The following is a 27,189-nucleotide window of genomic DNA, read 5'->3' on the forward strand; positions in this document are numbered from 1 at the left end:
ACTGTGGGAGCATGTTCACCACATGGGTGCACCCGTTTAAGGCATTAAGCTCACCACCGGCTTTTCAATGGCAGCTGGGGATGGGCAGTAAATGTTGGCCTTGGTAGCAACAACCCACTTTCCTCTCACAAATTAGAAACACCCTTGGCCCTAGGTGGGATTTTAGAACAGTGTTTCCCAGCCTTTTTGAAGGAAGGCCCCATTTGTTGGCACTTGGTTAAAAAACCCTCACCACCATCCAATCACATAAAAGCCTGATGATGACATAGGCCACCCCCTTTTAAGGTGATGATTGGGATTCCTGGGGGGGTTTCTTTCTGTCCTTTCGTTACAAGTGCCAGTGTGCAGAGTATAGTTTTGTTTTTTTTTACTTTTCTGTGAACTTTCTGGCTAAACTAACGTGATGTCACATTTGCCACCCCTCCCCAGGTTGTAGAGAGTTTGAAGCCTCGAATCATTTCAGGGGAAGGAGAGTGGTCAAACTCAAAATAAAGAGCTTTCGATGAAAAAGTCTATTCCCTTCGAGCTGGAGAGATCCCTTGCCAGGAGGACCGAGCCAGTTGGTGACAGACTCGGAGATCATGACTCCAAGATTGGCTTTAACTCCTACAACCAAAGGATCTAATAACTTTGGAAATGAAGATGCTTAAAGGTGAGATGATGGCAGTCTCTCTCTCTCTCCAGTTACTCCAGTGGAGATGATCCATACTTCGAAAGAATGGGTGACTGATGAAATTGGATTGCGGGCAACCATGTTGGGAAAATGTTTCTCTGCATCTGTGGTAAGTTGCACTGGAAATACCGAGATCATTTCAACCTAAGGGAACCCAGGACATTGAGCAGAATATTGATTTTACTGTCCAATCAAAAATAAAGTTGCTGCAGCATAAAAGCAGGATTCCACCTGCTCCGGTCCCCTGACATAGGGATGGTAAATGCCTGTCCGCTCACCTCGATTACTTTCTCACACTTCCTTGTGGTAGCATTCAGCACTGAAACAAAATCGCCCATGTCACTGGTGATCATGGGAATTCTGCAAGTAAACCAATCTCTTCAATTGCAGACTGTGGCCATTAGGTGTCAGCGTAGCTCCACTGCACCCCACTTTAACAGCTCCTCTGATGTACCCACAGGAGATCAGGATCTCAGTTGTTAACCTTCTGCTCCTGCTGATGGAGACTTGCCCTGTTACCAGATCAGATTAACAGTTCTACAACATGCACGTCCTGGTAAACCACATGCAACATAACATTCCCCTGCAGCAGAAGGAACCCACTCCACCTTCACAACGTCACACACCTCTGGCCTTTTCTCAACCCATGTGCTGACGTTACCAGACTCCACCATCACAGTGCCCTCCTGCTCTTGTTTTCCAATCGCAGTTAACTTCAGTGCATCCAAATCTCAGCTGCTTGGATCCTACCCTTCTCCCCCATCACCGCTACCCTCACGTTCTTACTTGGAGTCTCATGTGCCTCGGGTTTAAAATTCCCATCCTCGCATCTTGCCCCTGCCTAACTCTGCGGCTTGCATTGGCTTGTTCCCGCACCCCGCCCCTAAATGTTCCCTTCCCCTGACTCTGGCCTCTTGTGCATCAAGTCCAGGGTTAACTGAAATACAGCACCGGCGGCAGTGCAGGACTCCCTCAGAACCGCTCTAAAACATCAGCTGTATTCTGCACTCAAGCCTCAGGAGTGTGGCTTATGCCCATAACTCTCTAACTCAGAGATTAGTCATTGCTGACACCTGGACAAAGAGAACTGCGAGAAATCTAAGAATAATAATGTCTAAATGTAATACTTCAGCTAATCACCAATATCAAACACAGTATTTTTGAAACCCACCTCTTTCTCTGGCTTGTGAAAGTGCTTCACAATATTATTGATAGACTCCCCAATTCCCTCTTGGATTTGTCCAGCGTTTGGCTCTGTCAATGAAACAAAAAGGATTTAACGGAGCTGACAAATTTTTTTACAGGAATATGAAGCACAAGAGCTGGGGTATCATGTTACAGTTGTACAAAACGTTGGTTAGGCCACACTGAGTATAGCGTGCAGTTCTGGTCGCCACGCTGCAGAAAGGATGTGATTGAGCTGGAGAGGGCGCGGAAGAGATTCACAAGAACGTTGCCTGGACTGGAGGGCTCTAGTTATCAGGAGAGATGGGATAGGCTGTTTTCCCTGGAGCAAAGGAGGCTGAGAGGTGACATGATACAGGTATAAAAAATTACGAGCGGCATAGATAGGATAAATAGCCAGAGGTCAGTTTCCCGTCGGAGGGATGTCTAAAAGTAGAGGGCACAGGTTTAAGGTGAGAGGGGGAGGAGGGTTAAATCTGGAATGAGTTGCTGGAGGAGGTGGGGAGGCAGGAACAGTAACAACATTTAAGAGGCATCTTGACAGGTACTTGAATGAGCAGGGCATAGAAGGGTGTGGTATTAATGCAGGCAAGTAGGGGTTAGTATAGACAGGCATGATGGTCGGCATAGATGCGGTGGGCCGAAGGGCCTGTTTCTATGCTGTATACTCAAATGTCTCTAACGTGTTAGGCCTGGTGAGCAACATATCCGTCATCTAGTAGATACATCTTGCTGATTGGCCAATCATTGAATCACACAGCACTGAATGAGGTTATTCAGCTCCTCCTGCTTACATTAGCTTGCTGAAAGCACCACCCTCTCTCCCTGCAACACTGCAAATGTCCCCAAGTTCAAATATTTCTCCAATTCAAATTCAACAGAACCTCCACAGCAGAATCTGCTTTCAACACCATCTCCGGCAATGCATCGCAGATCATAACACGTGCCCACCTCACCTTCCCCTGGTTATTTTACCAATTACTGCAAGTCAGAGTCCCTGAGCCTCTGGCCAGTGGGAGCAGTTTCTCCCTCTCTGCACCCATCAAAATCCCTCCCAACTGTGAACTTGGCTGTTCCCATTGGAGGAGGGGTCAAGGATGAGAAGTATAAAATAAAGAGGAAGGGAATTAAGAGGAACTGGAGGAAAAGATTATGTTTACACAATGCATGGTTGCAATCTGGAATGCACTGCCTGTAGACGTGGTGGAGGCAGGTTCCACTGTGGTCTTCAAGAAAGAAATGGATAAACGTGAGGTGAGGAAAGGCAGGCAAGACTGTGGGGAAGGGGCAGGGGGGTGGGGGGTGGTGGGGGTGGATCTAGTGAGTTGCTCTGGAAGAGGCCAGGTGCAGATACAATGGGCCAAACTGCTTCCTCCTGCATTGTGGAGATTCCTTTTGTCCTTTTCCTTCTCCAAAAACACAAATCAGGAGGCAGCAATTCTGGTAATGTTGTACCCACGCCCCAGTCCTTTCAGATTTGGAACATAATAATCAGAAATCTAAGCAGAGGTGAGTTGTCCTACATGCAGGTGGATATAGTGAGCTCCCACTGCCCACAGACCAAGGTAGGGAGTCATATAGTCGTACAACACGGAAACAGGCCCTTCAGCCCAACTCACCAATGCTGACCATGCCCATCTACGCTAATCCCATTTTCCTGCATTTGGCCTGTATCCTTCTATTCCGTTCCTATCCATGTAAAGGCCGTGATGTACCGGCTTCTACCACTTCCACTGGAAACTTGTTCCATATACCCACCAGCCTGTGTGTGAAAAACCTGCCCCTTATATCTCCTTTATACATATATCACTTCTCACCTTAAGCCAACGCCCTCTAGTTTTAGACTCCCTTACCCTTGGAAAAAGATTGTGGCTGTTTACTGTGTCTCTGGCCCTCATAATTTTAGAAACCTCTCAGCCTCCCCTCAGCCTCCAGCGCTCCAGTGAGAACAATTCACTGGAGCCCTCTGTTCCAAGCAACATTCTGGGGAATCTCTTCTGCACTCTTCCAAGCACTACCACATCCTTTGTACAGTGGTGGTCAGAACTGCACACCATATTCCAAGTGTGGCCTAACCAATGAATTGTACAGTTGCAACATGATGCCCCAACTCTTATGCTCAATACCCCTGTCGATGAAAGCAAGCAAACTAACACCTTCTGCACTGCCCGATCCACCTGTGTCACCATTTTCAGGGAGCTATGGAATTTGGAAATACTGCACCCATATCCATTCTTTTCTGATGTTCTATTGTAATAATCAGAAGTACAAAGGAAAAATAGCTCGTGTAAAGTCCACTGATCAACTGTTCCTTCTGTTAATTGAAGCAAGTAACATTTCCTCCCAGCTCACGGTTACCAGACGGAACTATCATGTGAACGGCCACATGGAGCTTAGGTCAGGAATTCAGCCTTGTCACTGTGTGTCTGGAGCGGGGTCGAATCCTGTACTGGCTGTCTTGGGACAGGAGAGTTGCTACTAGGTAAAGGTAGGTTCATCCAGGAAATGTCTCATCAGCTATAAAAATCTGCATCAAAGCAATTTCCTTGGAAGAAGTTGGAACAAGTAGTTTGGAGCTCATCTGAGGTGAGAAGTTACTGCTAAGGAATGAAGTGCATTCCATGTCAGGGAATGTGATTCGAGCACTTCCAGGTTAGATAGCGCAGTCAGGTACTGAGTAAAAGCTCCTAATTACACACCAACCCTAACTGCATGAATGTGCTCCATCAGACATTAAGTTGCTCCTCGCATTAACCAAGCCCAATGATTTCAGGGAGTCCTTCTCAATTCATTGGGGGTGTGTCCACTGGGAAGTCCAGGTGTGGTGAGCCTGCCTGTCCAAGAGGGGGAAGTAGCGAGCCTGGGTGGGGGACAGGCCTCTGAGCTAATCCACAAGCTGCAAGGGCAAACTCACTGCCGGTCTTCCCTCCGAGGGAGGTGATGCTGAGTCGTCGGGTGACGGTTGGGGACCGCAGCTGTGGCGGAGTGCGGCACTGCTTGCTCAGGTCCTCCTCCACCACCGGGGTGATGAGCTCGCCGACCAGGATCCTCTCCAAACTGCCGTCGTCCACCCCTTTCCCCAGCCACCTGCCGCACGGGAACCTGGTACAGTGTGAAAGAGCACAAGCCATTAGTTAAGAGAACCAGTGACGGTGGAGGAAGGGGTGGGGGCAGTCGGCAGGGGGCTAACAGCCTCCGAAAATTATATACACCTCAAGGACACTCTTGGACACTCAAAGGCAGGCATGGTAGTGTGGTTAGCGTAACACTTTACAGCGCCAGCGACCCGGGTTCAAATCCGGCCGCTGTCTGTAAGGAGTTTGTACGTTCTCCCTGTGTCTGTGTGGGTTTCCTCCAGGTGCTCCGGTTTCCTCCCACATTCCAAAGATGTACGGGTTAGGAAGTTGTGGGTATGCTACATTGGTGCCAGAAGCGTGGCGACACTTGCGGGCTGCCCCCAGAACACTCTACGCAAAAGATGCATTTCACTGTGTGTTTCGATGTACATGTGACTAATAAAGAAATCTTATATCCTTGGATCTATCTATCAATGATTCCCTGCAGCTCCCAATGCCCCAACACAAGCTATAGCAACTCTGTGTCCCCTAAAACTGGAATCTATTTGCATATTGTACACACGGTGCCTGTGCAAGCATGTGAATACGTATTTCGAGCACATGTACACAAACACAGATGCACACACACTGGTGCCCCACTTTCCACTCCCTGCTCAGCAATCATCCACTGCTGCACCCTCAGCCCAGGGAGAGAAATATTTTTACTAAAACATACGAGGAAACAAAATAAAATAAAATCAAAACTTGCCAGCATTGCTGTAGTGTTCACACTTGTGCAGCCAATGAGAGCGCATTATGACATTAGTGCTTGGACAATGCTGGTGCTGAATGTAATAACCCCTTTTAGAGCTGATTCGTGCTCTTGTTCTTGCTCCCAGGAGCACATCTAATTGTCGGTCCGCTATTAATCTCTGGCTGCCTCTCTTGTTGCAATTATGAAGAATGCTGCCACTCTCCATAGATGTGGTCTGACCATCTAACCCACTCCCCCCCCCCCCCCCCCCGTGAAACCACTCCTGAGTTTCCATCTTAGGGTCAATGTGATGTTGTCTGGGATTGTAGGCAGCTGGTGAAGCTAATGGAATCAGCTTGGTGAAGCAAGGTGTTTTCTATAGCCGTGTTAAATAAGGCTATCCCGCTGTTATCAGAGCCTTGAACTGACCTCTCATACGCTAAAGATGAATTCTTGATCTCCCAATCAACCTCTTGCACTTCATTTGCTTACCTGCACTGCACTTTCCCTGTAACTGTAACACACTATTCTGTATTCTGTGTTTCTTTTTACTACCTCAGTGTACTTACAGTATGTATAGTACGTTATGTACTTATATATGTATCTGACTGGATGGTATGCAAACAAAAGTTTTTCACTGTATCTCGGTACACGTAACAATAATAAGCCAATACCAACACCTTACCTGTAGGTGTGTCCTGTGATCTCATTCCTGACCATCACGCAATCCACCAGCCACTTGGCTAAAAGCCCTGAGTTGTCATGTCCAATCTGAACGGTTGTCAGTTTGCCCAGATTCTGGCACTGGAAGTGAGAGGAGGGGACAGTTGTTAGCCTCTTGCTGCAAAAGCGACATGATCTCCAGGACACCCTCCGCTCCCTAATCCTTTACCTCCAGGTTCTCTTCTCAATGGACACTTTCGACCTATTCAGTCAACAATGTGTTAACTGCAATGAGATGTTGGCAGCACCTGAGCTCAGTGAAAGGGAAGACTCATGACTTCAAATCACAGTAAACATCAGCAACGTGTGAAGATGAGATGGGACACAACAGTGGCACAGGTGGTACTACAGCCTCCCCACAGCTCTGGAGACTGGGGTTCAATCCTAACCTCCAGCATTGTCTGCGCAGAGCTTCTACATTCACCCCGTGACTGCATGGGTTTTCTCTGGGTGCTCCAGTTTCCTCCCACATCTTAACGACATTAACTTACCACTGTAAATTGCCCCAAGTGAGCAGGTGAAAGGTTGCATTTGGGAGAAGTTGACTGGAGTGTGGGGAGAATAAAATGAGACCACTATGGCTGGGAGTTCAATCCCTGACACAGCCTTGGTGGGTGAAGGGCCTGCTTCCACACTGTATGGCTCTATGAGATGCAAAAACCTGGGAAGAAACTTCACAGATTGTATCATACACATATTCAGTTGCCACAGGAATTTGGATGAGCAAACCTGGCATGTTGCAAGGGGTCAAAATCAAACAAGTCCCACAAAACCACAGAGGTTTTCCTCAGGGGAGCAAGTCACTTGGCTTAGTGTGCCTACTGGGGCTCTCCATAAGAGCAATCCAAAATCAATCCCAATGCCCTCCCTCGGTGTTCTCCTCTGCTACCAGTGTGAATCAAGAGGGTGAGATTAATTAAAATACCAGTCAGCTTTCCCCAACTTGGTTTAAGATCATTGAGATCAAAATAGTTTGCTGAGATTTTGGTTCTGTTTCAAGGAGTTAGAACTGAAAACAATGGTTCTTGAAAGCCACTTTGACGATGGGATGCTCCAGTATTTGGGTTCGAAGGTCATTGGATCGGAGAGCACCCATGGGTTCAATGTTAGTTGGTGACTGGCATGACGCCTGGAATAGTGCTCCCTGCCAGAGAACACCCAGCCACAGGGTTAGTCCTTCCTATTAACCGAAGCAGGCAACTGAGTGAGAATGGTACCTATGGATAGGTTACAATTTGCCAAGAACACACTTGATGCCCTGACCAATACTGATCTCTCAGTCTATACCTTGAGAACAGATTTGTTGGTCATTGCCACGCTGCTCCTTGTGGGATCCTGCTGTGGACAAATTGATAATGTGTTGGCTACACTTCAGAAGTAAAGTTGGCAGTTAAGTGATAGAGTCATACAGTGATACAGGAAGGAAACAGGGCCTTTGACCCACCGAGTCTGTGCCAACCATCAACAACTCATTTATACGAATCCTTTATTAAACCCAGTTTTTAAAATTCTCCCAGTATTCTCTTCAACTCCCCCCAAGATTCTCCCCCTCACCTGCACTCCAGGGATACTTTAGTGGCCAATTAACCTACCAACCCATGCCTTTTGAATGTGGTAGGAAACCAGAGCACCCATGGGAAACCCACGTGGTCACAGTCAGAACATGCAAACTCCACGCAGACAGTGCCCAAGGTCAGGATTGAACCTGTGTCTCCAGCACTGTGAGGAAGCAGTCCTACTAGCTGCGCCACTGTGCTCTGTAATGTCCTGAGAAGAACACGAAAGGCGTTACGGAAAAGGTGGTCAAGTCCTCATCAGCAACAACCCACATTGATGGAGGCCTTTAGACACAGTGAATATCCTGAAGGGTCCACGTGAGTGTTAATGAGCAAACTTTGATGCAGAACTATAAAAGATAATAGGATAGATGACCAAAACCAGGGTCAAAGAGACGGATTTCCACGGAGAGGCTGAGATGATAGGAAGTAAACAGGAGGAGAGAGTTGGGGGTGCAGAGATGGAAATTCCATGGCTTGGCCACATGCAGCTTAAGGCATGGCAGATTAATTTCAGGGGTGATAAAGAGGGCAGAAACGGAGGGTGGCTCGGAGAGTTTTCGGGCAGGAAGGGATTTTAAGGATAGGGAGGAATTTGAAGGGGTGAAATTTTTAAAACAGTGCTGGAATGTTTTTGGTTGGAAAGTGTAAGTGAAGTAACGGAGTCAGATGCCAATATACCCACCTCAAATGTCATCTCCAAGAGGTTCTTGGGGACTTGCATCACCCCGGTGCCACCCAGTTCACCCGACACACTGATCCAAGGATTGGAGGTGGTGATGGAATTACTCAGCTTTTTGATGGGGATTATGACCGCTCTGTATGGGATCACTGTGGGAAGCAAGAAGGCGTGGCAGAAATCACTGCTAAACAGAAAATAACTCCTTTCCTTCGCACCCACCTACACTGTACTTATATGTGAAGCTGCTCTTGTGAGGCTCAACGGGTGGTTTGTCTCTGAATCAGAAAGCTGAGAGTTTAAGTTGTACTCCTGACACGGAACACATCACCGTGACTGTTGCTCTCATTCTCCACGGAAGGAGTCTTTCAGCTGTGATATAATCCAATGCCTTGACACCCCTCTCAAAAGGCAGGAGGATCAGGATACCAGTTCACATCAGAGCAGGAAAGTTCCTCCCGGCATTCCAGGCCAATGACAAAGTCTTAAACAACTCCTCAAAAATAGATGGACAATCTTGAGAATATAACATAGGAGATCAACTTAGCCACAGGGCTCCCTAAGCAGGCTCTGCCTTTCAATAAGGTCGTGGCTGTTCCTCCCCTGCCCAATACCCATATCCAATTTCTTTTAAAAACCCAAAATGGTAGCAAGGATTGCCAGCTCTCAAAGGAAGAGTGGTAAATATTTATTCATGTTGTACTGATGAAATAATACGGTTTTGTAGGACATCCATTTAAGGTGAGAGGGGGGAAGTTTAAAAGGTGGTATGTGGGGCTAAAGTTTTTCTTTAAAACACAGAGGGTGGTAGGTGCTTGGAATGAGCTGCCAGCAGATATGATAGTGGTGTTTAAGGGGCTGTTAGATTGACACATGAATAAACATGGAGTGGAGGGAGATGGATCATGTACAGGCAGAAGAGATTTAGTTTAATTTGGCTTTGTGCTTGATGCAGACGTTGTGGGCCGAAGGGCCTGTTCCTGTGAAATGCTTAATGGAATACAAATTTATGTTAGAAAATGGATCGGAATTTTGATTAAATGAGATGTCACCCACCATTTAGGAAACTGGTCCTTTCCCTAGTCAAACTTCCCCTGCTAATTCTAATGGCCATATAATTACTGTGTGTGCAGCTGTGGATTGGATTGTTCAGGAAAAGGCAGAAAAATTACTTTTGTTTTGAAATAGGAACGCTAATCTATTTGCAGTTATTGAAGGTAAAATGCAACACACAAAGTGCTGCAGGAACTCAGTGGATCAGGCAGCATCTATGGAGGGAAATGGCCGGTCGATGTTTCGGGTGCCCAAAACATCAATTTTCCATTTCCCTCCACAGATGCTGCCTGACCTGCTGAGTTCCTCCAGCACTTTGTGTGTTGCTCCAGATTCCAGCCTCTGCAGTCCCTTGTTCCTCAAAGGTAAAATCCAATTTGTTTTCCTCCAATGAAGTACTTCTAGGCTTCATCAATGCAGGAAATGCTGCAGCCAATCTGCACACAGCAAGCTCCCACGAATAATAATGGCCACATCCATCCACTTTGGTAAGCGTTGGCCAAGGGGCTTCACCAAGAAAGGAGACAAGGCCGACTGTGGTAACCACAGAGGTGTCTCCCTGCTGTGTCTGCCGAGAAAGTCACCGTAATGTCCTCCTCAAGCACGTCCTCCCAGTGGCTGAAGTTCTGCTCACTGAACTGCAGTCTGGACTACCTTCATCTAGCGGCATGATGACGATCTTCACTGTGCATCAGCTCCGAGTGCAGGTGGAGGGATCAGCGTTGTCTACTGTACCTTGAAAGAAATGGGCTCAGAAATGCCTTGCTTATGAACTTTCACACCTGGTTACTCCATGTAACTGCACTGTGTAATGAATTGACCTGTACGATCGGTTTGTAAGACAAGCTTTTCATTGTACCTCGGTACAAGTGATGATAATAAACCAATACCAATACCAAATGCCTCGCTAACAGTCAGTACGCATGCTCCTCCTCACCTGATCTCCATGTAGACCTTCGTCTTACAGCCAACTCTGCCCCAGTTCTGCTTTGAGCACTTAAACCCTCCACTCTCTCCCATTCTGAGCAAGGGTCACCAACCTGAAATGTCAAATGGTTTCCCTTTCCACAGATGCCGCCTTGCTGGTTGAATTCTTCCAGTGTTTCTGTTTTTGTCTCGGACAATAACGGTCCCTGAAGAATGCTCCCCACATCTCAGCAGCCAACTCCCAATGAAAGCAGATATGAAATTCAAGACTAAAACCTCAACAGTAAACCCTGCCCTCCGGCATGCTTCTGAGACAAGGCCTAGCTATACAAGGCACCTTGAAGCACTGGAGAGATACAACCACTGCAGTCTCCATAAAGTGGAAGTGAACCAACATTAGTTCACTTCAGACCCTTAGAGCCCTCTCCCAGGTCAGTACACCTAGCACTGAGGCCCTAACCACACTCACTCTGCTCTGCCTCTTCTCTTCTTCCCTTTCCTAGCCCTTTCTTTTCTACCTTTTCTCCCTCTCTCTCCTTACCTGTGACCCATCCCACGGTGGATCTGCTCTCCCCTCCTCCCCCACACCTGTCTATCACTATCTCTCACCTGCATCTACCTATCACCAGCCTGTGCCCAACCTGCCTCCCCTCTTCTGTCCACCTATCACTGCTCTGCTTTTCCCTCCTATATATTGGACTTCCCCTGTTCCCATCTTCATCCTGACCCGAAACATTGACCGCCTGCTTTTCTCCACGGATGCTGCCTGGCCTGCTGAGTTCCTCCAGCATCATCGTGTTTTTCATCTAGATTCCAGCATCTGCAGTCCTTTGTTTCTCATTCTTCTCTGGGCAGGTTACAGCTGACAACAGACTCCTGAAATAGCAATTCTGAGCTCAGTTGGAATAAGGGATGACTAGGTGGGCAAAGAAAACATTTAAGGATGTTCTCAAAATCTCCTTGAAAAAGTGTAACATCTCCACCAACTCATGGGGAATCTCTGCGTCACGACTGCTGAAGGACAGCATTGAGAAACTTGAGTGCATTCAGCAGGAGCATGCAGAAAGCCCAGTGTGAACAGCAGACCACCTCAACTGTTCACCCACCTATCCCATTGAGCAGCCAGCCCAGTGTGGCCGAGTCTGTGGATCTCACGTTGGCCTCCCCTGCTACCTCAGAACCAGACTGGAAACAAGTCACCTCAACCCCAAAGTGCTGCCTTGGAGAGGAGAGTTCGATTGTTGGCCAGGGCATCATCTTTGAGCGATATCACCACCTTACGCCATTTGAGAGAGCAGGCGAGGTGTCTGTTTAGAGCGTCATCTGAAACACTGCCGACCAAGCAACAATCTCTCAGCACGAGTGTCAGGCTGAAGTGTAGTGCTTAAATCTCTGTACTGTCGAATGTACTCCAATGTCTTTCCAGAAAGTAAATTGTTGGGTGCAAAAAATAATTCTCGGAATTAACCTCGGGATTTTTTGACAGTCCAGATGTGCATTGTCTCTACTTACTAATAGTTGTGAAAACACTGGTAAAGCAGAAGTAGTCCACGGCATTGAGCGACAATAGGTGATACAGGAATTGCTCCTTCTCCTCCTCACAGCGTAGAAAGGCGTAACGCTTGTATAGCTTCCTGTTGAGAGGAAACGTAGACGTTCAATACCAGCTGAATATTCAACTCCTCTGACCGCAGGACGATTAAAATACCAATAACTTGCTTCTACAGAGTGCCCCCAGTCTAGTGGAATGGCCCAAAATGATTTACTGGAACACTGTCAGATGAAGTTTGCCAGTTAGCATGATTTCACACAAGTAACCAATAGATCAGTCAAAGAGGTTTTAGGAAATAGGGCCATACAGAACAGAGTCCGCACTGGCCACCAAATGCCTATTTATACCGATCTTATTTTCTTCTCCCCACATTCCCATCAACTCTCCCACCCAGGTTCTAACACTCATTTGCAAACTATGGACAACTTGCAGTGGCCAATTAACCTGTCAACCCGCTCGTCTTCAGAACGTGGGAGGAAATCGGTCACAAGGAGAACATGGAAAATTCCACACAGACAGCGCCGGTGATCACCAGAGAGGAATGAACCTGGGGGGGTGGGGGGGGGGGGCGCGGGTCACTGCAGTTGTGAGACAGCGGCTGTACGAGCTGCACCACTGTGTTGGCCCAAAGGGAAGAGGGAGAGCTGTGGAGGTACAGGGATGGAATTAGTGCAAGGGCAGCTGAAGGTAATGGTAGAGTAATAAACTAAAATGGGAATGCATAAGCAGCCAGGATTTTAAAGCTAAAGGGATGCAGGGAGTAGAAGGGATGGGCAAGGACTTGATGGGGTTCGATAAACAACTTTCAACAGCACTGTGCCTGTTCTCTAGTTGGATCAATTAAGGTGGAAACATAAAAAAAAGTACACATCTTCACACTCCCATTTCCCTGTTCTCACATCGTTAACTTTAGCTTTCTCTCGAATGTGTGCTTGGTGTTATGTAGGACAGTGCAAATTATAACAGGGAAAATAGCAATAATATGAGTCAGTATTCACGTCCTTGCATTCTGACAATGAACTGTTGGTGGCATTTGTGATCGTTTGGTTGAGATTAAAGGGAATGATCAAAAACCTGAAGATATCAGGTCCATGAGATCTGGATTACAATGAGATAAATTGGGGGGAAAATCATTTGTACATGTGAGTAAATCTGTAACTCTAGTGAGCATTTATCTTGGCAACAAAGACCTCCTTATTCTAAAGTACAGCAAACCTCCAGTCATGATCATGAAGGGCCCAGAACTAGAGGGAGAAACATCCAGAACAGAGCAAACAGAAGCATTGGGGGTATGTGCAGAGTTAGAGCAAGCAAAGGCACAGATTGCCCCCAGTAATCACCAAAAGAAAAATGTGTAACGCAAGATTAGGAAGTATGCATGTTTGCACTGTAATGTTAAGGACATACAGGTGTATCCCTCTAAGATCCGGTGATTAAATTCCTGTTTCCCATTAGTTAAATATTGAGGTGATGCCTAATTTGCAGTTCAGGAGGTTTAAGTCTGGATGAAGTCGGGTAAACTGGGGGGGAGATGTATTTCCTGGGTTTTAGGTCCCCTGAGTGAATGAATGCTTTGAAGCAAGTCAGTCTGGCAGGTGAGGCTGGGAGAATTTATTTTTTACATGCAGGTTGTTATTCAGCCAAGGAATGCCAAACCAGCAATGGTAACGCAAACAGTTTCCAAAAGGCGGGGGCCCAGCACTGTGGATAACTTTTACAGAGAGTTAGCAGACGCACTGTGAGTGGAATCGCTCTCTCGAGTGTCAGTACAGTTCAGTGATGGCTTGTCTGCCTCCAAGTCAAATGGCTTGATTTGGACCACACTCCAGAGACTGGAGCTCACACTCTGGCGTGACACTACTTAGGGTGCTCTAGTATTGGAGGTACCCTTCTGGAATGCCTCATTGAGGTGAAGCCCCATCTGTCCCCTTTAGGCAGAGAAATACCCTACGGTACAGATTTACGAAGGCTCGATTGATGAACTTTAGCTACAACACTATAGTTGCCTCTGATTTATAATGCTGTTTTCCAAATAGTGCAGAACTCTCCACACATGGAATGCACTGTACCCAAACACCCATCTTGCATTTTGTCCAGCTGTTACCGTTTTCAGATCTTCACCTCATAAACCATCTTCCAGGAAAGCACCCCAGTTGTAACTGGATGAACAGCTGGACTGTTTCGAACACAGTGGGGAAGTTCCCTCTGAGATGGGGCAAATTCATTCCCCAACATGCATCACCAAAACAAGAATCTAATCACCTTCTCTTTGCTATTTACAGCAGCTGGCTGTCGCTATCTGGCTGCCTCCTTTCCATATCTTATGACAGTGATTACACTCCCATGAGGTATAATTTGGGATTTCCAATGAATGTGAAAGGCAGATTGACGGTGATAGGAGCCAGAGGGTGGTACTGGAGGGTTGGTGATCAGATTGGAGGGCTGTGACCAGTGGGGTGCTGCGGGGATCCGGGCTGGGTCCACTGTTGTTTACCATCTGTATTACCGACTTGGATGAGAATGTAGTCTGCATCGTTAGGAAGTCTGCGGATGACACCAAAATTGGTGGTGTCGTGGACAGTGAAGAAGGCTATCTCAGATTAGGATAGGCTAGGACTTTTTTTCTCTGGAGTGTAGGAAGCTGAGGGGTGACCTTATGGGGGTATTTCAAACCATGAGGAGAGTAGATAAGGTAACAGACTTTCTCCCAGGGTAGGGGAGTCTAAAACGAGGGATCATAAATTTAGAGGGAAGAGGGCAAAAATTTAAGAGGGACCTGAGGGGTAGCGTTGTCACACAGAGGGTAAGTATGTGGAACGAGCTACCAGAAGAAGCTGTAGACATGGGTACAATTGCAATGTTGAAAAGACATTTGGACAGGTATGGGTAGGAAAGATTTAGAGGGATATGGGCCAACCACAGGCAAATGGGACAAACCATAGAACAATACAGCACAATACAGGCCCTTCGGCCCACCATGTTGTGCCGCCCTTCAAACCACACCTAAGACTAACTAACCCCTTCCTCCCACATATCCCTCTATCTTAAATTCCTCCACATGCTTATCTAACAATCTCTTGAACTTGTCCAATGTATCAGCATCCACCACCACCCCAGGCAGCGCATTCCATGCACCAACCACTCTCTGGGTGAAAAACCTCCCTCTGACATCTCCCTTGAACTTCCCACCCATAACCTTAAAGCCATGCCCTCTTGTATTGAGCATTGGTGCTGTGGGAAAGAGGCGCTGGCTGTCCACTCTATCTATTCCTCTCAATATCTTGTATACATCTATCATGTCTCCCCTCATCCTCCTTCTCTCCAATGAGTAAAGCCGTAGCTCCTTTAGTCTCTCCTCATAATCCATACTCTCCAATCCAGGCAGCATCCTGGTAAATCTCCTCTGCACCCTTTCCAACGCCTCCGCATCCTTCCTACAATGAGGCAAACAGAATTGAACACAGTACTCTAAGTGTGGCCTAACCAGAGTTTTGTAAAGCTGCATCATCACTTTGTGGCTCTTAAACTCGATCCCCCGACTTATGAAAGCTAACATCGTATAAGCTTTCTTAACTACCCTATCTACCTGTGAGGCAACTTTCAGTGATCTGTGGATATGAACCCCCAGATCCCTTTGCTCCTCTACACTGCCCAGAATCCTACCATTTACCTTGTACTCAGCCTTGAAGTTTGTCCTTCCAAAGTGTACCACCTCACACTTCTCTGGATTGAACATCTGCCACTTGTCAGCGCAGCTCTTCATCCTATCTATATCCCTCTGCAAGCTTCGACAGCCCTCCACACTATCCACAACACCACCGATCTTTGTGTCATCTGCAAACTTGCTAACCCACCCTTCCACCCCCTCATCTAAGTTGTTAATAAATATCACAAAGAGTAGAAGTCCCAGAACCGATCCCTGCGGGACACCACTAGTCACAGCCCTCCAATCCGAATGCACTCCCTCCACCACAACCCTCTGCTTTCTACAGGCAAGCCAATTCCAAATCCACACGGCCAATCCTCCCTGGATCCCTTGGCCTCTGACCTTCTGAAGAAGCCTACCATGCGGAACCTTGTCAAACGCCTTACGAAAATCCATGTAGACCACATCCACTGCACTACCCTCATCAATCTTCCTGGTCACCTCCTCAAAGAACCCTATCAGCTTGTGAGGCAAGATCTTCCCTTCCAAAGCCATGCTGGCTGTCCCTAATCAGTCCATGACTTCCCTAAATGCTCATAGATCCTATCTCTTGGAATCCTTTCTAACAGCTTACGCACCACAGACGTAAGGCTCACCGGCCTGTAATTCCCTGGACTATCCCTACTACCTTTCTTGAGTAAGGGGGACAAACATTCGCCACCCTCCAATCCTCCAGTACATCCCCGTGGACAACGAGGACTCAAAGATCCTAACCAACGGTTCAGCAATCTCCTCCCTCGCCTCATGAAGCAGCCTGGGGAATATTCCTTCAGGCCCCGGGGACTTATCTGTCCTAATATTTTCTAACAACTTCAACACATCTTCTCTCTAATATCTACATACTCTAGAACATTACCCTCACCAACACACTCCTCGGCATCATCAAGACCCCTCTTCTTGGAGAATACTGAAGAGAAGTATTCATTGAGAACCTCACCCACTTCCACAGCTTCCAGGCACATCTTCCCACCTTTGTCTCTAATCGGACCTACCTTTACCCTAGCCATCCTTCTGCTCTTCACGTACGAGTAAAAGCCTTGGGATTCTCCTTAACCCTACTCGCCAAAGCCTTTTCATGTCCCCTTCTCACTCTCCTCAGCCCTTTCTTAAGTTCCTTCCTTGCTACTCTATATTCCTCATGAGGCCTGTCCGATCCTTGCTGCTTACACCTTATGTATGCTGCCTTCTTCTGCCTAACTAGTTGTTCCGCCTCTCTCGTCACCCACGGTTCCTTCACCTACCATTCCTTCTCTGCCTCACCGGGACAAAGGTCATCCTGACATCCTGCAAAAGATCCCTGAACATCGACCACATCTCCATAGTACATTTCCCTTCAAAAATGTCACCCCCAATTTACACTCCCAAGTTCTCGCCTTATAGCCTCATAATTCGCCTTTCCCCAGTTAGATATCTTCGCGTCCTCTTTGCTCCTATCCCTGTCCATGATAATTCTAAAGGTTATGGAGCAGTGGTCACTGTCCCCCAAATGCTCACCCACTGATAGAGCTGTCACCTGTCCTGGTTCATTACCTAAAACTAGATCTAATATGGCATTCCCTCTAGTCGGCCTGTCAACATACTGTGACAGGAATCCGTCCTGGACACACTTAACAAACTCTGCCCTGTCTAAACCCTTGGCACTAAGTAGGTGCCAATCAATATTTGGAAAGTTGAAGTCTCCCATTATAATAACCCTGTTATTTTCGCAGCTTTCCAAAAAACTGCCTCCCAATCTGCTCCTCAGTATCCCTACTGCTACCGGGGGGCCTACAGAATACTCCCAGGAGGGTAACTGCCCCTTTCTTGTTCCTCAATTCCACCTATATTGACTCTAGGGAGGATCATTCTACATTATCTACCCTTTCTGCAGCTGTAATGGTGTCCCTGACCAGTATCGCCACCCCTCCTCCTCTTCTCTCCCCCCCCATCCCTTTTAAACACTGAAAACCAGGAATATTCAATATCCATTCCTGCCCCGATGTCAGGCATGTCTCTGTAATAGCCACAATATCATAGTCCCATGTACTTATCCAAGCTCTCAGTTCATCTCCCTTATTCCTGATGCTTCTTGCATTTAAGTAAATGCACTTTAGCCCATCCACCTTACTGCTTTTATAGCCTGTACTCTGCTTCTCCTTCCTCAAAGCCTCTCTACCTGTTAGATCTGACTTTTCCCCATCCCCTTCTTCCTCTGATCTACTCCTCTGGTTCCCTTCCCCCTCGCAATCTAGTTTAAACCCTCCTGAACCACCCTAGCAAACCTGGCTGCAAGGATATTGGCCCCCCTCAGGTTCGGGTGTAACCCGTCCTCTCTGTACAGGTCCCACCTTCCCCACAAGAAGATCCCAATGATCCAAAAATCTAAAACCCTCCCTCCTGCACCAACTTCTTAGCCACGCATTTATTTGTCATCCTCCTCCTATTCTTACCTTCACTATCACGTGGCACTGGCAGCAATCCCGAGATCGCTACCCTCGAGTTCCTGTTTCTTCAGCCTTCTGCCTTGGTTGGCATGGATGAGATGGGCCGAAGGGCCTGTCTCCATGCCGTATAACTCTATGACCACTGAAGAAATTCAGCCTCTTGTGCAGTAAAACTCTGTGAATCCCATAGGTTTTCAAAGTATTCTTCAACCATTTAAACAGAAATCAATCCCTTAAACTTACTTGATGAGATTTTGGTTGAATAAACAGTTGCTTGAGCTGTTGAGAAAGCACCTTTTTTTCGAGGGAGAGCCGGATCCAAGCCGGGCACGACCAACGTCTGTCTTGATCTCACTCATTTGCTGGACATGTCTGAAAGATTAGGTGACATCAGTGTTTTGAAAGGAATCATTTTTTTTCCCTCCTCTCCTCCTGCCTCATTCACAATGATTTTGTGTTTTCCAAGGGGTGGAGATTGTGAGTGGGCAGGCCAATCGCACGGGGTGTTAGCTGGTGACTGAGTCGGGATATGGTGGGTTCGAATCCTGATCAAGTCGGGTACTCTCGAAGAACCCAGTGTTTGTCGGATAGGCCTGTGTTTCAGGCTGTAATCTGCCCTCTCAGACAGATACAAAAGTTGCTCCTGCGCTACTCAAGGGTGAGCAGGGCAGCTCTCCTGTCAATATTTATCCTCGAACAACTGCCTTTCTTCGTACCACACTGTGTGCGAGTACTTCGCTGACTGTAAATTACCTTGGAGCGTTCTGATGAACATAAACGGTGCTATATAAATGCAAATCTCTCTTTCATTAACAGATGGTGAAGTACCACATGCTGAATTATTTATAACGTGTTGACAAGAAATTGCCTGTGTGTCAATTATCAGCAAGTGCTTTTGGAGGTTTAATGGCCACCGTCCATTTGAATCAGGCCGTATAAATAACAGGCAGATCGGTCTTTCTGTTGCAGGCTGTCTTTTTACAATGATCTTATGGTGACTCATTGTATAAAATAAGAGGCACAGTTGATAGCAAAGACAATAAAACTGACAGCCAACAACATCTGAGGAGGGTGGGGGAGATAGGTTCTGAATAATGTAGATTCCCCTGAGGCACTGCCTTATGCAGAGAAACAACAGAATAAGCAGAGGCACTGGGACGAAAATGCCGAACAAAATTACAAGCACGGTGACCAGAACAGAGAGGGTATAATTATCAGGAAGACCAATCAGGCTAGGATCCTTCTCTCTCTCTCTCTCTCGAGAGAGAGAGATGAGGTCTCAAAATAATTGGCAAGTAGTGTGCTCAGGCAAGTGAGGAGATGGTTCCTTGTGGACGGGGTACATCAAAAATAGAAGCCATTACAAACAAGTTCTGGAGAAACTTTTTAACTCAGATTGACGGGAATCCGGAATCTACCATTGCAGAGTGATTGAGGGAGAATTATTGATTGATTTAAAGGGAAACTGGATAAGTGTGCGAGCGAGAAAGGAATAGAAGGATTCACCATTCTGGCATCGTGTAGGGTGGTGAGCAAGCTCACAAGGAACATGGACAAACAGTTCAGTCTGGTGCTAGGGTGGCCTTCCCCCATGCTGTGATCTCTCCATTGTACACTGCTTCTGATTGGAACATCAAATGTGCCATGCCACAGTTTACAGGGTAACTTTCAATTCTAAAATTGGATTAGAAGTATCTCTGGTGATGCACAACTGTGTGTAGGTATGTTTGCGTATGTTTGTCTGTGCAGACACACATCGAGGTGATGGTATAAGTGTAGAGACCCCAGTTACACAATACCTCATGTCATGGATGAGGGAAACCTTGAGGGTTGGCAAGATCAGTCCTGACTCCGACTTCCGCCGTTCCGGCCCGGCTGCAACTGTGGGAACATTGGGAAAAGCAGAAGACAGCAGGCTGATGAGAGGCCAGGCTCAGTGAGAGATTTATCACCAACTGTAGAGCATTTATAAAGATATACTGCTTCCTGGTCATTGTATAAAGACAGCGTAAAGACAGCCATAGGTGGTTAAGAGGGATCTTGAGATGGAGATTGTTTCAGCTTTAGGTTGTCAATGTTCCAGGGGTGCTCCCGAGTCTCCAGGAATTAAAGATTTAATCTTCACGACACTGCTGGGGAGGGGTCAAGGGAAGGGAGTCTTGTGATGATAGCTCCAGGATGTATTCGACCAGAAACAGCAACATTTAACATTTTGCAAATAAACTCAGCGGGTCAGGCAGCATCTGTGGAGGGAAATGGACTGTTGCCGTTTCAGGTTGAAACCCCTCCATCTGTCCAGTTCCCTCCGCAGACGCTGCCGGACCCACTGAGCTCCTCCAGCGTCGTGTGTGTTGCTCCAGATTCTGGCATCTGCCGCCTTTTGTGCCTACACGTAACATGTTGCCATGAGTGTGGGGACTGTAATCCCAGCCAAACATTCTCTATATGGTGGAGGAGGGGTGGTCATGGTGTTGGGTCTTGGTGCTGATTTGTATGGAGCTGGACAAAGTGTGAGGCAAGTTGACTAACGGTGCCAGCTGATCTCTCTCCATTAGCTCACCAGCGCCCCACAAAAGGAGTGAGGAACGCCAGTATTTTGGAAGCCTCACGGTCAAAGTCAACTGTCCCTCATAAAGAGGCTATGTTCACCACATGTCAACCCTTCAATTATTCACACACTGCATCCAAAATGCAATTTCTGAACTTCTAATTTGCATTTGAATGAATCACAACTAGCTGCCTTTGAGTGTTTCCCTGAGGGTATTCATTCCATAGACTGCAATTCATTCACTGAAATACTTCCACAGATTAGTTTTGAATTTCCCCCCTGCTTCTTCAGATCGACTAGACTGCACAGACTGAAACACAAATGGAAGTAGCCATGGTTATCCCATCTGTGAGAATTCTAAAACAGTAATCATATTCACTGCGTTTTTTTCGAGCACGACTATATCTATAATAATTGCTTCTCATCTATCTGGCCCTCGGTCGTTTTGTTCGCTCCCTTTTGTGTCCTTTCAAAAGAGGCAATCTCCTCACTGTCCTGTGGGAACCAGAAACATACATAGTTTTCCAAGAGCGATGCTTCAGTGATTTCATCAGAGGCAGATGCACTCTGTACCAACTCCTCAATGCACTCTGTACTAACTCAGTGTAACTGTGTAATGAATTGACCTGTACGATTGGTACGCAAGACAAGTTTTTCACTGTACCTCGGTACAAGTGACAATAATAAACCAATACCAATAGATTGCTTCACTATTTCTGCACAATGCTGACTGCATGTACACCCGACTTTGAACACTCCAATTGGAGCATTGTTACAGCTTTGATGTGAGGTTAAACAGGAACCGCCCACTCCTCAGCACCACCTTCCTCCCAATCCCCACCCCCAAGCTCTTTCCCTTTTATCCCCGAGATATTCTTAAGCAATAGTCACCTCTTACAAACAGGGATCTGCTCACCTGGGGTCTCCACAGTTGCTTCCCGCTTCTCCTCATACTCCTGATAGTGCATCAGGTGGGACCAGAGTGCTGACTTCCCCTGAGATGATAAAACAAATGAACAAGTTCTGAACAAAATGCAGAATGCTGGGAGAATCCAGCTGGTCAGGCAGCATCTGTGGAGGCAAGAGGGTGCACCGGGACTGAGAGGGAAGAGGAATGATTGCCAGTACATAGGACAGGTGCTGAGGAAGGAAATATGGTAACGCATGACAGTGAGTCTTGGTAAGGACATTATCTAGGAGCAGAGGAGCAACAGAAACTACACAAGGAGAACAGCGAGAGAGGGAGACTCACAGTCATCCTGTTGTCGAGAGAAAGGAAACTTTTTCAAACTAGGCATGCCTTGAAGAGAATTCACAGTACAGCAGTAGTATGGATGGTGCTAGATCACACTCAGATGATCTCACACAGTGCAGTACAACCTGGGAAGGGTCTGATCCCCTTCTGAAGGACTCACCTGTTTGATGAGCAGCCCATGACTCCAGATTCTCTCCAGCAGGTCACACAAGCTTGCGATCAAGGTGTTCTCCTCTAAGCCGGTGATGTTGGCCTCTCCGTGTCCCAGCTCCACTGCCTCGTGTCCCATCTTTTCCACCAGCATTCGCTTGGTCTGCAGTGCAGCACATAGCAATGAATTCAAGCCACGCCACCACCTTTACAGAACGACTTGTGCTAAATGTATCTAATACAACTGACAAATCAGAGTCAACCTTCCCTTCCCCCAGTGGCCTTGTGGGCAAGTAATGATGATGTGCTGCTCAGCCATTAAGACCACTTTCACTTCCATAGCGACTGTCCCATCCGTGACATGCCCCAGAGCACGTGGCAGTCATTGACGGACTCGTGAAATGGAGTCACCGTCATGGTGCAGGGATCATCCGACACATATAAAACACGATCCCATAAATATCATTGCGAGGATTTGCTTCTGTGACGCCAGTTGAGGGGTAAATGTTTTCCAGGCTACAGATCTCAGGTGTGTCCCAGGTGGGATCCCTACCCTGGACTGTATTAGCCAACTTCCTGTCAGGGCAGCGACAGGGGTGACTTGCGGTTAAGTCACACATCGCGTTGGTAAGGTGGCGAGGCAGTGACTCACTGTGAAGTTGGGTGGCTTACCCCTTGCTTCTGTCAGTCTTTTTTCTCACATTTCCCCAAGCATCCAACAGATGTCAATGCTGATCGATCCAAGTCTTGAGCCCATACAGGGCGATTTGTCTCTACCGTGGCTTTGTCAAGACAGCCTAGGGTCCTCCATCGACACAAAGGGAGACTCCAGATAAAACAAAATGGAGGCCTCAGCACCCCTGGTCACATATAGCCATATTTCATCTCAACAGGGCCAGGCCATTCAGCCCCTCAAGCATGGTCTATCAATTATCAAGATTGTTCCATCTTGTTGCATTCTCCCTCCATTTAGCCTTCCACCCCAATCAGTTTGCCCCTCTATCATCTACACACCTGGCAATAAAAACAGATTAGTGCAATCCAGTACATTAACCCTGTTGGACCCCAGAATTATTTTGATGCATCTTTGCTGTAAAACCCATGGACATCCCCAAATAATGAACAGGTTCCATTTTTACAGACATCCATATGTCAATTTTGTCCATAAGTTGGAAAATACACAAAAATACTCGATACGGTAACCACACCTCCACAGCCTTGTAATGAATGGCATCAAAACCACTTAAGACCAATAAGAAAGAACAATTACAAAAAGGGAAGAGTGAGAGGAAACTGGTTCTGCTGTTGGTAGGAATGAGTGTCAGTACTTCTGTTGGACTTCATGGGACTACTATGGGAACTAGTTTGTATGTTCGGGTGTCTATAAGTTGGACATTCGTAGTCTGGGCATGGCCTGTACATATTCCCCCAAGTGCAGAGCCCAGAAAGGACTGTGTCAGTACGCTGTATAACTACTCTAAGTTCTAATCGATTGTATTCAAGAGCCCATGAGGTCTTATAGTTTTTTCAATCCATTTCTGTCCCTAAATCCCTAAATCTCACTGCGCCTTCACATTGCCCAACTTTTCACCAGTGAAATATTGGCACCTCGGTACAGTGGCTGGAAGATACCAATAGCCACACTAAGTGCAGTTCTGCCCACCCTCTGTTGCCCTTCTGCTAATCAATTCAGTACTCCATCCATTTGCTCCACACTTCCAGGTTCTCGTTCCTGTTGATCATCCCCAGCCATCGCGTTTCCTCAGCTGAACGTAGTTTCTGCCCCAGAGCCCAAAGGCTTCGGTCCACGCCCATCCCCAGGCAGGGGCTAATGACGTGGCTGACCTTCCAGTGTGGCACTGGAAGTCTCCCAGGTCTTGGTAAACAGAGATCCCAGCAGGTTCACAGGCAAAGTGATTCGGCCCACATTCCCCCAGACACCTCTCTTCCAAGGGCTCTGACATCAGTTGAAGGCAATAACCCAGTTAAGCTCAGAACTTAAATCCCAAGACTGCAGAGGGCAAGGAAACAAGTCACTGATATCACCTGCTCCAAATCGCTTTGATCCATGCATAAGTGGGGAAAAAGTGCAAACCAGTTACCTTAATGCGACATTCTTTGAGCAGTCCTTCCACAAATTTCCAGTTGGTTTGCGCGATGACAGCAGGCGACAGATCAGAGAGCTTCGGCTGGCGTAGGCTCTTCCCCAAGCTCCGGGCCTCCTGGATGTATTTCTGTGGATCAGGGAAAATACATTTAAGGCCACTTTTATCCAAGCACCCAATGAACTTCTGAGAAATCGCACTTGGTAGCGGGATACAAATGTGTGCTGGGGGAGGGTGGTGTGGTTAGAGAGTTACCATGCATATTACCAGTTGATCCATACACAGAGAGATCTCTGCAGTGGCTGTGTCATGCTCTTGGCTTTGACATCTGCTGGGTTATTTCTCATTCACTGCTAGTCTCCAATTCACCTAATTCCCAGTGAAAATGCTCTCCTTCCTGTTTCATGGATCCTGCAACTCTCAACGTTTGTCCAAACCCTTCTTCCTTGTTCCTCGAAAATTACTCACTCTTTCTTTCCCCTTGAGATATATTGCATTAGCCATGGTGTTGCCTCTGGGGAATGCTACTCATGTATTTCAGATCCAGGCAACCACGGATGAAAGCAACTGAAGATATGGATGTTTTTTTGGGATGGAGGCAATACAACAACACAGCAATGTGCATCTTTATAGCACCTTCAATGTTGTAAAATGAGCCCATACTTCTCAGAAGAATAATCGGACAAAATCTGATGCCAAGCATAGCAAGGAGGTCATAGAGTCACACGGCACAGAAGCAGACCTTTCAGCCCAACTGGCCCATGCTGACCAAGATGCCCTAATCAGCTGGTCCCATTTGCCCGCGTTTGGTCCATATCCTCTAAACTTTCCTATCCATGTACCTAAACTCAGCGGGGCAAGCAGCATCTGTGGAGGCAAAAAGTGTAAGTTGGGGTTTTGGGTCAAGACCTTGCATCAAAACTGAGAGGGAAGAGGGAAGATTGCCAGTGTATAACATAGATGCTGAGGAAGCACACGTACTATTAGAATGGCAACCTAAAGCTTTGGCCAAAGTAGTAGGAGGAATGAGCGAGGTTTAGGAAAGGAATTCCAGAATTTGGGACAAATGGTTTCTATCAGTGTGTGATGTAGCACACCATCTGATCACATTCTGAGAGCCTTTGATGTTGTAATGGAAAGAGATCTATTTGACTTTGAAATCAGAGTGTCTGATCATCTGTATTCTAGTTCCTAGAACACAGCAAGTGGAGATTCATTGCACAGAGGGAGCTGAGAGAGGAATCCAGAACAAGGGAAAGGTAATTGCACATGGAAGACATCTCATATTACAGAAAGCATCTGGGTTCTTGGGGATACCGGCACCAATGACCACTGCAGTTGCTTGAGCAGAGTCTAAAATAGGCCAAAGTTTTTGTTTAATCTTCTCTAAGAAGCAATGTAATTGGTAAAGGGCAGTTTGGGATGTGTTTATTGATCCAATTTATATACCTGTGGAGCAGGACAGACTTGATGGGCCATATATCTATTCCTGACTCTTCACATCTTTTGTTCGAAAAATTTTCACGCCAGATGGATCACACCCACCACTTGGTAGAACCAGAAAAGAATGGAACAATCCAGGACAGCAGGCATCCACTTGGCCCCTTCCACATGTGCTAGCTCTCTGTTAGAGCTGGTAATCAGTCACTCACCCATTCTTTCCTCTCTGATGGAATAAACCTTTCTATGTGCCGACGTAGCTGACATTAAGAGGGGCAGCAATGGGGTGATGTAGTTGGCCTTCTGTGTTAAGTCAAGACCCTGTCTCTGCTCTCAAGTGGGCACGAGAGATTCCACAGCACTACTTCTGAAGGGCAGCAGAATTACGTCTGCTGTCTTGGCCAGCATTTGATCAACTAAAAGCGGCTACCTGGTTATTACCACAGTTTGTTTATGGGACCTGGCTGCCAGTTTTGTACATAAGAACTGCGACTACATTTCAAAAGTATTCAATTCATTTTAAAGGAATGTGGGATGCCCTGAGGTCATGAGGGATTGTATATTTATAAAAAGTTCTTTTATTATTTGTAGTCCCCACTGACATACTTGAGATGTCCACATGGATAAGGTTCTGGCTGATTACCAATGGTTCTCAGGCCCTACCCCAAACAGAGTCTGATGGAGAGAAGTGGCCAAGACGCTCTGACATACAGCACTTGCAAAAGATGCTCTGAGCTGCAGCATGATGACACACATTTGTTCTGCTGACAATACCGATTTCATGAATGGAACATGACAACTGGTTACACGTTTGCGGCATGTCATCGAACGGCGAGGAGCAGACGAGAGCGACTCGTGGCAGCCTGCTGCTTGAGGGCCGTTCCCTCCACGACCCTGCAGACCTATCCATAGAAGTCTGATTCATTCAGTCAGTAGATCCCAGATGACAACAACAGCTGCATAAGGTTTCCTCAAGCTGCCTTTCCTTTGTCAATGTGCTGGCTACCAATCCACCTGCCACTTAAAACAGTTTGGCCTTATTTATTCTGTAAAAGGCATTGTAGGTTTGAACAGCTTTACCAACTTCTCTGCTGCATAGAGAACACCAGCTTCTCTATGAAACTGCTACAATCCCTGCTCCCTGCCTTCAGTCTAGCAGTTGCATTTCCTACACTGCATGCATGTGCGTGTGTGCGAGAGCGGGCACGTGCACATACGTGTCCTGCTGACCGTGTTGGGTAGGGCGGCGTTAATGCTGGAAAACATTCATGGTGAGGTTTGCGTGCAAATTTGCGACAGGTAGTGGCACATCCTAGCAAGGAATCAACAAAGTTATGACGGAGCGAGGGAGAAATGTAAATTGTATGAATGAGGGAAAGGCAGCGGATAGGGGAGATAGAGAAT

General features: G+C 46.9%; 1 protein-coding gene across 4 annotated transcripts in view; it reads right to left on the minus strand.

The window, feature by feature from the left end:
• The window catches only part of LOC127578365 (DENN domain-containing protein 5B-like), a 235,198-nt gene that overhangs the window by 12,977 nt on the left and 195,032 nt on the right, over nucleotides 1-27,189 (minus strand). For all 4 annotated transcript variants that reach the window (XM_052030309.1, XM_052030310.1, XM_052030308.1 and 1 more), the window contains 10 exons: nucleotides 24,343-24,474; nucleotides 22,251-22,403; nucleotides 21,752-21,830; nucleotides 20,087-20,168; nucleotides 18,531-18,659; nucleotides 12,119-12,240; nucleotides 8,633-8,778; nucleotides 6,354-6,472; nucleotides 4,773-4,960; nucleotides 1,845-1,927 (listed from right to left, as the gene is read on the minus strand). In XM_052030309.1, the coding sequence (XP_051886269.1) occupies nucleotides 1,845-1,927; nucleotides 4,773-4,960; nucleotides 6,354-6,472; nucleotides 8,633-8,778; nucleotides 12,119-12,240; nucleotides 18,531-18,659; nucleotides 20,087-20,168; nucleotides 21,752-21,830; nucleotides 22,251-22,403; nucleotides 24,343-24,474 (1,233 nt within the window). The remainder of the gene's footprint in view (nucleotides 1-1,844; nucleotides 1,928-4,772; nucleotides 4,961-6,353; nucleotides 6,473-8,632; nucleotides 8,779-12,118; nucleotides 12,241-18,530; nucleotides 18,660-20,086; nucleotides 20,169-21,751; nucleotides 21,831-22,250; nucleotides 22,404-24,342; nucleotides 24,475-27,189) is intronic.

This window comes from Pristis pectinata, chromosome 15, assembly GCF_009764475.1.
Source record: "Pristis pectinata isolate sPriPec2 chromosome 15, sPriPec2.1.pri, whole genome shotgun sequence".
Lineage (NCBI taxonomy): Eukaryota > Metazoa > Chordata > Chondrichthyes > Rhinopristiformes > Pristidae > Pristis > Pristis pectinata.